Source organism: Rhineura floridana, chromosome 14, assembly GCF_030035675.1.
Source record: "Rhineura floridana isolate rRhiFlo1 chromosome 14, rRhiFlo1.hap2, whole genome shotgun sequence".
NCBI lineage: Eukaryota > Metazoa > Chordata > Lepidosauria > Squamata > Rhineuridae > Rhineura > Rhineura floridana.
In genome coordinates, this window is record NC_084493.1 from 37,126,836 (window position 1) to 37,140,202 (window position 13,367).

The 13,367-nt window shown below is 43.6% G+C and overlaps 1 protein-coding gene across 5 annotated transcripts in view; it reads left to right on the forward strand.

Moving 5' to 3' along the window:
• The window catches only part of USP3 (ubiquitin specific peptidase 3), a 160,338-nt gene extending 147,825 nt beyond the window's left edge, over positions 1–12,513 (forward strand). For all 5 annotated transcript variants that reach the window (XM_061594930.1, XM_061594932.1, XM_061594931.1 and 2 more), the window contains 7 exons: positions 4,332–4,478; positions 5,332–5,438; positions 5,529–5,609; positions 5,718–5,836; positions 9,024–9,137; positions 9,411–9,478; positions 11,897–12,513. In XM_061594930.1, the coding sequence (XP_061450914.1) occupies positions 4,332–4,478; positions 5,332–5,438; positions 5,529–5,609; positions 5,718–5,836; positions 9,024–9,137; positions 9,411–9,478; positions 11,897–12,062 (802 nt within the window). In that variant the 3' untranslated portion in view covers positions 12,063–12,513. The remainder of the gene's footprint in view (positions 1–4,331; positions 4,479–5,331; positions 5,439–5,528; positions 5,610–5,717; positions 5,837–9,023; positions 9,138–9,410; positions 9,479–11,896) is intronic.
• Positions 12,514–13,367: the final 854 nt, after the last annotated feature.

Genomic DNA, 13,367 nt, shown 5'->3' on the forward strand with positions numbered 1-13,367 from the left:
GGTTACACTCCCCTTGAAGGAACAGGTGCGTAGCTTGGGGGTTCTTTTTGATCCTTCCTTGTCACTTGAGGCCCAGGTGGCCTCGGTGGCACGGAATGCTTTCTACCATCTTCGCCTGGTAGCCCAGCTACGTCCCTATCTGGACAGTGACGACCTCGCCTCAGTTGTTCATGCTCTGGTAACTTCTAGACTGGACTACTGCAATGCGCTCTACGTTGGGCTGCCCTTGAAGACTGTTCGGAAACTACAACTAGTCCAGAATGCAGCGGCCAGATTGCTGACGCGGACCAGAAGGTCCGCTCATATAACACCTGTTCTGGCCCGTCTGCACTGGCTTCCTATTTGTTTCCGGGCTAGATTCAAAGTGCTGGTTTTGACCTATAAAGCCCTACACGGCATGGGACCGCAATACCTGGTGGACCGCCTCTCCCGATATGAACCTACCCGGACACTGCGCTCAACATCTAAGGCCCTCCTCCGAGTGCCATCCCATTGAGAAGCTGGGAGGGTGGTGACTAGAACCAGGGCCATTTCTGTGGTGGCCCCCGAACTGTGGAACAGCCTCCCCGATGAGGTGCGCCTGGTGCCGACGCTACTATCTTTTTGGCGCCAGGTGAAAACCTTTTTATACTCCCAGGCATTTTAAAGTGTGTTTTAATAGCATTTTCATCATTATTTGTATTTTGGATGTTGTTTGGTTCTTTTATTGTTTGTTTGTTTTGTTTTCTTGATTTATTGTATTTATTGTATTTATACATTGCTTGTTTTTTTATCTTTTTGTACACCGCCCAGAGAGCCTTCGGGCTTAGGGCGGTATATAAATTAAATTAAATAAATAAAAATAAATATTTTTATCATTTCTGTTTGCTGCCCTGGGCTCCTGCTGGGAGGAAGGGCGGGATATAAATAAAATAATAAATAAATTAAATTAAATAAATTAAAATTAATATTTATTTGGCTTTGGTTGTAAAGCCAAATCACTACATTAAAATCTTCGTGTTCTCCATTGATTTTTGTGGGCAGTGTGTTCTTGTCCCCCTGGGGACATTTAAAAACAGCTTGTCAGTGTGAACCAGGAAATGGTCTATCCAGAGAATGGGCAAGATCCCAAGTTCAATCCACAGTTTCACAAACCTAAGAGTCCCAAATCTTGTGTGGGTATTCCGAGGGCCAACGTGATTGGCCCTTTCTTCCTTTGCCCCACCTTCCTATTACTGAAATCCCTCCCGCCCGTTGGAACTGAACTCATGCCTGCACCAAAAACAAAGGGGGAAAAGCCCCACCCACCCCTTTACCCAAAATAGTGGAGGGAGGGGGAGAAGCCCCAAAGTAAACTGACTGCAAAACAAGCTGATGGTCCACACAAGAGCTGTTCGTGGAACCCTCCCAAGTGTGAGGAAATAAAGAAGGCAGGTACCAGTCCTCTCTTGACAACAAGGGCCTGTTGACATTCATGCCTGTGCGTGGCTAATGAAGTCCCATTGCAGTCCAGTTTTTAAAACAAAAAACTACCACCAAGAGACTGAAGAGGAGGGTTAGAAATCTTGCGAGCAATCTGCTTTCAGCACTTTGCCCTGCAGTGCAAAACAGCCAAACCATTCAGCAAGGAGTCTGTGTGGAGAGGGATTTAGAGAACGGAAAGTGGGGTACATGATGCTCCTGACAGCCACCAGAAGTTAACATGACAGTGGGTGGAAGGACATGCACACCACAGAGAAGCCGGAGGAGGAGTGGGGGGCATGGATGGGGAGGAGCATGGAATTAGGTGAGGGGAAGCAAACTACAGGAGTGTGACAGGAACTAGGAAGAGCAGATTGGTGTTTTAATTTTTTTTCTTTTTGGATTTTCCCAGGAGGTGGGAAATCGGAATCCACTTTTAAAAAAGTGATATGGGTGCTGCTAGACTAGAGGGCAACAGCTTGTGGATGAGGCCCAGCAAATTTGGACTCAAGCAGCCTCCAACTCACTTTAAAGCCCAGTGTGGGCAAGCCCAATGAGAGGCTTCTGTCTGCACATATTTATCTATGTTGCTTCCTCCTTGTCCAGCCTCTCAGTTTCATTTCTCCTCCCATCTAGTTCTCTGTGTCTTCTCTCCCCCCCCAATAGTCCCCCACTGAGAGCCAAGTCGTATAGCGGTGAGTGTGTTGGACTGGGGCCTGGGAGACCAGGGTTCAAATCTCCACTCAGGCATGATGCTCGCTGGATGACCTTGGGCCAGTCACAGTCTCTCAGCCTAACCTACCTCACAGGTTTGTTGCAGGGATAAAATGAGGAGAGGGAGGAGAACCATGTACACCACCCTGAGCTCCTTGGAGGAAGGATGGGATACAGATATAAATAAATAAATAAATAAATAATCAGCATCCCATGGCCACTGAACATGCTCAGCCCTCACTGGGCTGTTATGGGCTTTCCCTCCCAGATTTTTTGTACTTTTTCAAACCTCAGGGTTCCCCCAAATCTGCTTATACCTCCCTCTTTTGCATCAGTATACTGTTTTGACTGCGTAAGTACTATCATTTTCCCCTGAAGCAAACATTCTCTGGAATTGGATGGATGCACTAGATACTTTGCTGAAAACTAAGCCTGAATTTTCATGCATGATCACAGCAGTATCCTAAAACAGCATTCCAGGTATTTCTGTATTAGCAAGGATACTGCTGTTATAGGCAGATAGATGTCACAGCAAATGTCCAAGTTTATGGTAGGTATAGCATCAAATTGATGATTTTTTGTTTTCCTGTTTCTCAGTGGGGCAACCTATAGGTCCATAGCAGGCCCACACTGAACCAGTCCTTCTGTTTCTTCCTGTAGGTCCTTTCTTTGTTCATTCTGGTGACTGGCGGTATAAAGCTGGCTGCCATGTTTCCTTACATTAATGCTCATGGGCACACTTGGCAGCATTTGCACTTTCATGAGGAAACATGGCTGCTGTTGTTGAAGGGACAGGCAGGAGGTGCATGAAATGTGTGCATTCCCAGAGCAACAGTTGTGGCAGGGAGCAAGAACTCCTCACCTTCAGTGTGTGACTGGTTTAATTTTTCAAATATATTCCAGTATTATAGAACTACAATGTAAGTTCATATTACAGAACATTTTCAGTGCCTGAAACTTGCTCTTGTTAGAATTGTCTATGGAAATGGAAATGGCCTTCAAATCGATCCTGACTTATGGCAACCCTATGAGTAGGGTTTTCATGGTAAGCGGTATTCAGAGGTGGTTTACCATTGCCTTCCTCTGAGGCTGAGAGGCAGTGACTGGCTCAAAGGTCACCCAGTAAGCTTCATGGCTGTGTGGGGATTTGACCCTGGTCTCCCAGGTCCTAGTCCAACATCTTAACTGTTACACCACACTGGCTCTCACAGCATTGTCTATATAGCATCTTTTTCATAAATGCCCAATCCTCTCTCTTGAAAATGAAGCATTTAAATAAAGTAAACTGCACCACAGGTACAAATTCCCATCTCCTTCACAGTCTTACGAAATTAACATACAGGCATACCCCACTTAACGTTGCTTAACTTAATGTTGCCTCGCTATAACATACATGCTCCATACGTCCCCATACCCCGCTTAACGTTCACGCACTTCGCAATAACGTACATTTTATTGGCATGACACTGCTGCCATCTAGTGGTGATTGCGTGCAGTACAAGTGAAGACAATTGCTTCACTTAAAGTAGATTTTCACTTAAAGTATACTCTCCGGTCCCATTGCGAACGTTAAAGCGGGGTATGCCTGTATTTCAAAACATTTTTGTAGTGATTGTGGTACTGCTGGACCCCTTCCAGCTACAAATGAGCTTGGCATTTGAGTCATTGTAGGAAAGTTTCCTGGTTTTCTGGTGAGGTTTGGTTGTAGAACTGCACAGCCACAATGGCAAGAGTGATCACTTTGACTTTTTTTTAAGTATAAAGCAATATACAATAAAATTAAATCATGGTTGCAGTTAATCCTACCCAGAGTAGGCTGATTAAAGGTAATAGACATGACTAACTTGGATTCAGTCATTTGAGTGGGTCTACTCTAAGTAGGACGTAGTTGAATATAACCTAGTGATTCCAACACACACACCCAAATTGTGCCCATGGTGCTGCCCCACAGTTTGAAAAGCTGAGTTAGCACATTAGAGAGGTGTTTGTATTGGACAGTGAATGATGAAGACTGAATTAGGCTCAGTAAATCAACTGTTCATCCCACCTGTGCTGGTTTTTAAGTGAATCCAGTGTAAATGAAATTGCTTGAGTAACTACAACCCATGCCATGTAATGTGAATTATGCACCAGTGTAAGTAAGCAGTCTGTATATTCACTGATGTGTTTATGTTAAGGGGGTACCAGCAGCAAGATGCCCATGAATTCATGCGTTACCTTTTGGACCATCTGCACTTGGAACTCCAAGGAGGATTCAGTGGTGTTTCCTGCTCAGTCATCTTGCAAGAGAATTCTGGTCTTTCTGGTGCCAGTAGATGCTGCATGTAAGGAGAGAGGTTTTTAATCCATTCTGCAAGCTTGTTCCATGCTATCTGTTTTGATGCAGTATCAGAGCCTATGAATTGCCCCCCAAAATCCAGTTCTCTCAAACCATAATGTCCAAATTAGAAGAGATGCAAATTGTATAGTCTTTGGACAACCCATGATAATGCCAAAGACAGATGTTTAGCTACTGGCATGCCATCCTCACTGGAGAATTCTTTCCCACCCCAACTGATGTACTTCATTGATGGGAGAAGCAGAAGCTGGTGGAGGTTAGCCTGACATCCGTTACCCACTCTTCCCAACTTTTTTCTTCCTTCACAACTGTGGGGACATTTTTCTGCATCATGTCATATTATCACTCGTTCCCCTTTGTATGCCAGAAGATGTGGTGGTGGGGAGGAGAGACATTGGAGTGTGTATGTCCCTTGGAACTCTTGTGCAACGTGTGGTGCTAGATGAAGTGGAAGGGAGCCAATGAAATGGAAATACCCTTATCACCTACTGGAGCGGTGCTTCCATGCTTTAGCAATATGTCTGTCTCCTATTGGTAAGTGAAGGGAACAATCAGCTTTGAAGTATGAGGACTTCATACCTGATCGTTTCCTGCCACCCTTGGTTCCTAAAAAGAGCTCAAGCTGTATCAGACTGCACGTTTATCTGGTGCGGCATCTTTTTCTCACAGTGGCTAATCATATGCCTGTGGGGAAGCCTTGAAAATATAGGGCATGAGCACATTAGCCCTCTTCTGCTCATGCTGAATCAGAGCAATGATTACAGCATGGCTAGAGATATTTTGTGCTAATTAAAGGTGGTGCTTTGTGATGCTCACCCTTCTTGAAATGTTTTCTCTAGAAACGGGACATCTACAGTTGTCACCGCCATCTTTGGAGGCATTCTTCAGAATGAAGTCAACTGCTTGATATGTGGGACTGAATCCAGAAAGTTCGACCCATTCCTAGGTAAACCATGTATCTTGAAAAGTTTCATAAGCAGCTCTTCTATTTTTGATGTTAAAAACTAACCTTGAACTAATATACGTGGTTTTTTAGACCTTTCGCTAGATATTCCAAGTCAGTTCCGAAATAAACGTTGTAAGAACCAAGAAAATGGGCCAATGTGTACATTACGGGGTAAGTTTTTTTTAAACTTGCAAGTTGTATATGTCACTTTAATCAGTATTTTTAATTAGATAATTGGTGGGGGAAGTGACCTTAACCATCTCAATTAAATTGTTCTAGATTGTCTCCGCAGTTTTACAGACCTGGAAGAACTTGATGAAACAGAACTCTACATGTGCCACAAATGTAAAAAGAAGCAGAAGTCCACAAAGAAATTCTGGATTCAGAAACTACCAAAGGTGAGAGCTAGGAGTTGAAAGTTGTAAAATGTGGTGTATCCCAGGTGCCTTCCAGATGTTTTCGAGTACAACTCCCATTAGCCACACCTGTGCAACTGGGTTTAGGGAGTTGAGCGAAGGGACTTAACCTGATAATAACACTAACGACAGAATGGATGTAATCAGGATAAATAATTTAAAAATTAGGATGCAAGGGATTAGAGGTCTAAAGGAAGGATTTTAGAAAAAGATGGGTTTTAATTGGAATAAAGAAATGTTTAGGTCACAAGCCAAAAAATAACCAATGCTCTACCATAGATTCTTTCATTGTTACTGCTTCTAACAGAGAGAATTAGTAAAGAGCATGGGAAACAGTGGCCCAGTTTTAGTATATTACTTCAGTGTCCTTCCTAAAAGCAATGTGATTGAAGAGATCCCAGATAAAGTCATTCCATGGTTGGAAGTTAAGAGTTGTCAAGTCACAAAATTAGCTCCTTCTTCTCCCTGCTTGGCTTTTATTTTATTTATTTATTATTTGATTTATATCCTGCCCTTCCTCCCAGCAGGAGCCCAGGGCAGCAAACAGAAGCTCTAAAAACACTTTAAAACATCATAAAAAAGACCTTAAAATACATTAAAACACAACAACGTTAAAAACATTTTTAAAACAAGCTTTAAAAACATCTTTAAAAAAAGGGTTAAAAACATTATTAAAAAAAATATGAGCAAGCAATTCTAACACAGATGCAGACTGGGATAGGTCTCAACTTAAAAGGCTTGTTGAAAGAGGAAAGTCTTCAAAAGGTGCCGAAAAGATAGCAGAGATGGCGCCTGCCTAATATTCAAAGGGAGAGAATTCCACAGAGTAGGTGCTGCCACACTAAAGGTCCATTCCCTATATTGTGCAGAACAAACCTCCTGATAAGATAGTATCTGCAGGAGGCCCTCACCTGCAGAGCGTAGTGATCGACTGGGTATATAAGGGGTAAGGCAGTCTTTCAGGTATCCTGGTCCCGAGCTGTATAGGGCTTTGTACACCAAAACTAGAACCTTGAACTTGGCCTGGTAGCAAATGGGCAGCCAGTGCAATTCTTTCAGCAGCGGGGTGACATGTTGGTGATACCCTGCCCTAGTGAGCAGTCTCGCCGCCACATTTTTCACCAGCTGCAGCTTCCGGACCAACCCCAAGGGCAGCCCCACATAAAGTGCATTACAGTAATCCAGCCTGGAGGTTACCAGTGCGTGGACAACAGTGGTCAGGCTACCCCGATCCAGAAACAGCCGCAGCTGTCTTACCAGCCAAAGCTGGTACAAGGCACTCCTAGCCATGGAGGTCACCTGGGCCTCTAGCAACAAAGATGGATCCAGGAGCATCCCCAGACTGCAGACCTGCTCTTTCAGAGAGAGTATGACCTCATCCAAAGCAGGCAACTGACCAATAATCCATACTTGGGAACCACCAACCCACAGTGTCTCCGTCTTGCTAGGATTCAGACTCAGTTTATTGGCCCTCATCCAGCCCACCACCGAGTCCAGGCAGCAGTCCAGGGCTTGCATGGCCTCTCCTGATTCAGATGTTACAGAGAAATAGAGCTGGGTATTGTCGGCATACTGCTAACACTTTGCCCCAAATCTCCTGATGACTGCTCCCAAAGGCTTCATATAGATGTTAAACAGCATGGGGGACAAGATGGTATTCTGTGGCACCCCACAGCACAACTGCCAGGGGGCCGAAAGACAGTCACCCAATGCTATTCTCTGAAAGTGACCCTGGAGATAGGATCGGAACCACTTTACAACAGTGCCTCCAATACCCATCTCACCAAGTCGGCTCAGAAGGATACCATAGTCAATGGTATCAAAAGCTCCTGAGAGATCAAGTAAGAATAACAGGGTTGCACTCCCCCTGTCCTTTTCCTGATAAAAGGTCATCCATCAGGGCAACCAAGGCCGATTCAGTCCCATAACCAGGCCTGAACCCGGACTGGGATGGGTCAAGATAATTTGTTTCATCCAAGAGTACTTGCAATTGCTGCGCCACAACCCTCTCAATCACCTTCCCTAAAAAGGGGGTATTTGCGACCGGTCGGTAATTGTCACAGACCAATGGGTCCAGGGTGGCCTTTTTCAGGAGTGGTCGGATCACTGCCTCTTTCAAGGCAGCTGGAACCAGTCCCTCCTGCAATGATGCGTTTACCACACCCTGGATCTACTCGGTCAGACCCCCTCAGCAAGCTTTAATAAGCCAAGAAGGGCAAGGGTCAAGAGGACATGTTGCTGGCCATAGTGTCACAATCACCTCCACGTCATCAGGCTGCATCAGCTGAAACCATTCCCAAGAAGTTGCAGCAGACGTTGCACTGGACACCTCATTGGGGACTACAGTAGATGTGGATGGGGCATCAAGACTGCTACGGAGGCAAGTAACTTTACCCTCAAAGTGCCTTGCAAACAATTCACAGTGGGCCTCTGAAGGGTCTAAAACTTCATTTCCTGGACGATGTCAACAGACCCCTGACAATATGGAAAAGCTCCACTGGATGGCTACTTGAGGATGCGATGGAGGCAGAGAAGTGGGTCTTCTTCGCTGCCCTCACCGCCACGCAGTAGGCATGGTTATGATGTTTTACTCGTGCCCGATCAGTCTCACAGTGTGTCTTTCGCCACTTGCGCTCTAGCCATTGTCCAGCCTGTTTCATTGCCCTTCGTTCACTGGTGTGTCAAGGTGCAGACTTGGTCCCACAATGCCGGAGAGGGCGCTCGGGGCAATTGTGTCAAGAGCCCGACGTGCCTCGCTGTTCCATAGCGTGACAAGGGCTTCAACAGGGTCACCTGCTCTATCCACTGGGACCTCCCCCAGGGCAATCAGGAATCCAGTGGATTCCATTAGTCTCCAGGGGTGGACCATCTTAATCTGTCCACCACACCTGCAGGGAAGGATCGGAGCCATAAGTCTCTTCCCTTCTGAAGTGCTTGGGCAGGCGGGCGGGCGGGATCTTAAACTTACTGTCTTACCTAAGCAGTCTTGAAAGTTCTTGTAGCATCACAAGGTATAGTATAAATCTAATAAAGGCAATAGCTACCTTTCTGCAATATATTCCCATGTTCTTGACATCCAAAAGAGGTGACAGATCTCTCCCTAAAGTACTTATCCATGAAGGAATTTGTGCCGTGACCTTTGGCTTATGTGTCTCCTTTAATGCCATAGGTGCTATGCTTACATTTGAAACGCTTCCACTGGACAGCTTATCTGAGGAACAAAGTGGACACGTATGTGGAGTTTCCCCTGAGAGGCCTAGACATGAAGTGTTACTTGCTAGAGGTATAGTTAACTGTCATGTGGAGTAGCTTGTTATTGGGCTTAGTTTTATGGTGGAGAATTTTCCCCCTCAAAGTATTTTTATTAAGTTTTTAAATCTTAACGTTAAAGAACATGTAAACAACATTACAATCAACATACCTGGCAAATACAAGATTCATTTATGAGTGATACAATCAAACAAATTTTCCAGTCTTTCTAGTTCATTGTTTATATATGGTGGAGAATTTTCAATTCCTCGTCTTTTTTTGTCTCTTCCTGTCCTCCAAATTGCAGCCTGAAAATAGTGGTCCAGACAGTTGCCTGTATGACCTTGCGGCTGTGGTTGTGCATCATGGTTCAGGGTGAGTATGACAAGGACCTTGATTGGACCCTGGAGGCTCTTTCATCTTTCCAAGTTGACCATTCAGAGGCTTCTCTGTTCTGAACCCCACATCACTCCACTGTGAACCTGACATTAATTGAAAATGGATGAATGACCATCCTTGGGTTTAAGCATTTTCTAATTTGAAAGTGGTGACCAGCGAGACTTGCTAATGCACTTCAAGAATTTCTGTTTGTATTCTTTTGGAAAATACACGTCAAGTGATTTAAAGGAAATGTGACAAGATGTTGCTTTTGATGTGTTCTTAATCTATTATGAATCTATTGTGAATACAGAGTAACCTTGTTTGCTTTTCATACCTTCAAAACTCTTTAATTCTCTTTTAAGCTTAAAAAATCAAGAGGTGCATAGTTTTGTCTGAAAATATTGTCTGAATTGTTATCTGAAATTTTAGAACCTCATTCAAGTTCCTTAAGTGAAAATATAGTGGCTGGAAATTATTTAATTCTTAGACTAGAGGCAGCTGGTCACGTTTGATTTTTTTCACAAGTTCAGTCATCTAGCTGAGAAGCAGGCTTCATTATTAGAGGAACTGTTGATCCTGTGCTTTTTCAAAAGGGCTCAAAACATTTGGGCCTAAAAAGGGGGTGTCTAGAAGAAAAATGCCCCTATATTTCAGAGTCAAAATAAATAACATACAGCTAATTAAGTGTAGGTTGGGATCTTCAGTTCCAAGACCTTGAAATAGTGACCACCAGCTGGCTTTATATTGTATAGTGTGACTGACTAGACTGGACTCTCTAAATCAGCATAGATTCCCAAAAATCATGGATGCTCTCACCAATTTGGCCTTCTTGCTGGCTACAAAATAAATTATAATAAGTCTAACTCTCTTTTTCTCAATGTTGGTTTTCACACGCTGCTTGTGATTTGTCAGTTGTCAGGAATCAGTGTTAGTCCCAGCTCCATTCATTATCTAGGTGAAGTTCATATACCTAAAATTTTAGATAAACTGTTTCTATTAAATTATCCCTGTCTTCAAGAAAATGTGGGAAAACATTACTTCCTGGTCCAAGCTTAATTTATCTCTTTTGGGCAGGATAGTGTTGCTTACAATCATGGCGCTGGGTAGACTGTTGTGGGGTTTTTTATTTCAAGTTTTCCCCATCTTTGTTTTAGGTCAGCTGCCTGAAAAACAGCAGAAAAATGTTAATAACTTTGTGCTGAAAAATGAACACGTTAGATCAGCTACTAATCCTTTATACATGAAATCTGTCAATGGAGGTTGGGATTCCCACTACTCCAATTGTGCTACAGTTCTTTTTAGCTTGAGCAACTGGCAGCAGTCCGAAGAGATGACTCAACATAACCCTGGGTGCAAATGAGGGCGGAGACCTAGCTGGGCACACTGTCCTTGGTGACTCCTTCAGTATCCCTTTAACGTAAACAACTGGGTAGTATAAATAATCAATTCCTAAAGTCCACACTGATAGTTTGGAAATGTTAGCAGTGTAGACTGTCCCCACCTCACTATTGTGCACCATCCTTCCTTTCGATGGGAGGGCAGGAAACCCCTCTGAAACATCTTACAGAGGCAGAACCTATGTACACTGTGGGACTTCAATAATCGAGCCCCCTCCCCTTCAGAAGACCGATTTCATGCCACTCTAGAAGGCACCCCAGTGAACTGGCTGGTCATCTGGCCCTTGTCCTGTATATCTAGCAGAAGGGGTAGGGGGAGAGCCGCTAGACCTCTGACTCTTCCTGAAAAGTGGTATAAAGGCGTGGCATTTTGTTATACTGTATATTGTTGAGACTGACCTTTTCCTCTCCATCAGCATTGAAATCTCGGTGGGAGAAGGACCATGGAAATAGACAAGGGCCCATGGAATGGCCTCTGCTCATTGAAACCCTTTGCTTCCCTGTCAGTGGGTACTACCACCAGTGATGATGCTGTGTAAACAAAGGAACGCTAATTCCCATTGCTAGTTTTCCAGTCAAAAAACAAGACAGTAAAGAGCAGTCCATTGGGTACCCTGCCTCTTAAGCAGGCAGAACTGGAACCTGGGCTTTTGGGGGGGGCGCTTTTCCTAATGAACACTTCAGACTTGCCCAATTTGTATGAACCCCCCTCAAGAGTAAGTGGGAGGAGATATCCTCCTCCATCAACAGGCTGCATTTATCTCTCTCACTGGATGGTTAAGCTCAATGGCTAAACACCTAAGATTTCTGAATTTTAGGAGGCATTACAGAAATGCTTCTCATCAAGGTGTACATTGTATATATCTGTTAAAAGAAAAGGCAGTTGTGGCTTGGCAAGTATTTTGAGGGAAAATTGCTTTCAGGAAGTTGTTATGTGGCTAGCTTCCCCTTGAATTTTTTAAAAACAGAAAGCAGTGAGTGTATTCTCTCATGTTCTGTTTCTTTATATTATCAGGGTTGGCTCTGGACATTATACAGCCTACGCAGCTCATGAAGGCCGATGGTTCCATTTCAATGACAGCACAGTGACGCTGACTGACGAGGAGACGGTGGGGAAAGCCAAGGCCTACATCCTCTTCTATGTAGAGCGGCAGGCCAAATCCACGCCTGATAAACTTTAATACCTTTTCTCACCCTTTGCATATCAAGTCTAACGGACAAAACATTTCCAATCCTCCACAGATACTTGATCCAAGACTCTTGATTTCATTGTGCACTTTTCAAATTTTTTCTTGTGGGTTCTGGTTTTACTTGTCAGTAGTAGCATTTGATTTGTTAAAAAATGGACACAAGCTAACTTTTGTTAGTTACACCAGAAAAAAATGGATTTGCTGCTTTAACTCGGTTTTTATATATAGTTTCAAGAGCTACTCTAGTTGTTTGACTTTTGTCTATCAGTGTTGGAGTTTGCTTTCTAAAGGCGCATTTACATCAAAGAAACTTGAATCCTTGTAATAAGCACATTTGTATACCCAATTATGAAATAGTCTCTGGTAGCTTTTTCAGTTACTACGTGAGGCTTCTTCCTCTTAAGATCAAGGACTTGTACCAAATACTTTACATGTGGACAGATTTTTGGCTGCCTGTTTTTTTTGTTTTTGTTTTGTTTTGAAGGGAGTCAGCAGACCATGTAATTGCTGCTGTTCTTGCCTATGGAGGCTGCTTTCTTTCCATATTACCTGGACTTTTAATAACTGGCTGCATAGTTTGTAATGGGAACTGTTTCAAAATGTTTGTTTTTCCTTTAAACGATAGGGGAAATTACTGTTCTTTTTAGCTACCAAAAAATCTGAGAAAATCCAGGGTTTGCTAGTCTTTCTGCTAAGATCAGTAGTGTGTAGAATCATTCCCTTAACACTATCCTGCAACTTTTGCCTTGTGATGCCTTGGAAGTAGAATGGAAGTGTCTACAAATGCCATCCCTGTAGCATGCAAGCAGCAGGCCTGGGTGATTGCAAAAGTAGAAAGAGACTGTAAGAAACAACTGTGGTGTAGGTTTGGAGGATGAGTATACTATCTTGGCTACTATTAACAATTGCTGTTGGAGCGTTGCAATTCTGGGCTCTGAATTTTTTTTACTCTGCATCTCACTGTTTCTTGCTGCAAATTGGGTTTACAGTTGTAAGAAGCACAGCCTCAGTAGGGATTTTTGTGCTATCTAACTAGCTCATATGAACAGAGGTTTGTACAGAAGGGTGATGTCTTGCAACTCTGGCTGTTTTGAGGAGAGAGAGGCTGGCCCCCTCTGATTGTGCCCATAAGATGTATACATACTTACTTGCTTTTTCACACACCCAGTAGGAAATTATAGTGCTGTTTTGTGGTGCTGTTTTTAAAAGGGCAGCTATGGTAGCTCCAGTGTTCCTCTTTCAGAATAGAGAAGAGAATCAGGTTGTTGAAGCAAGATGGAACTGTGAACCTCAACA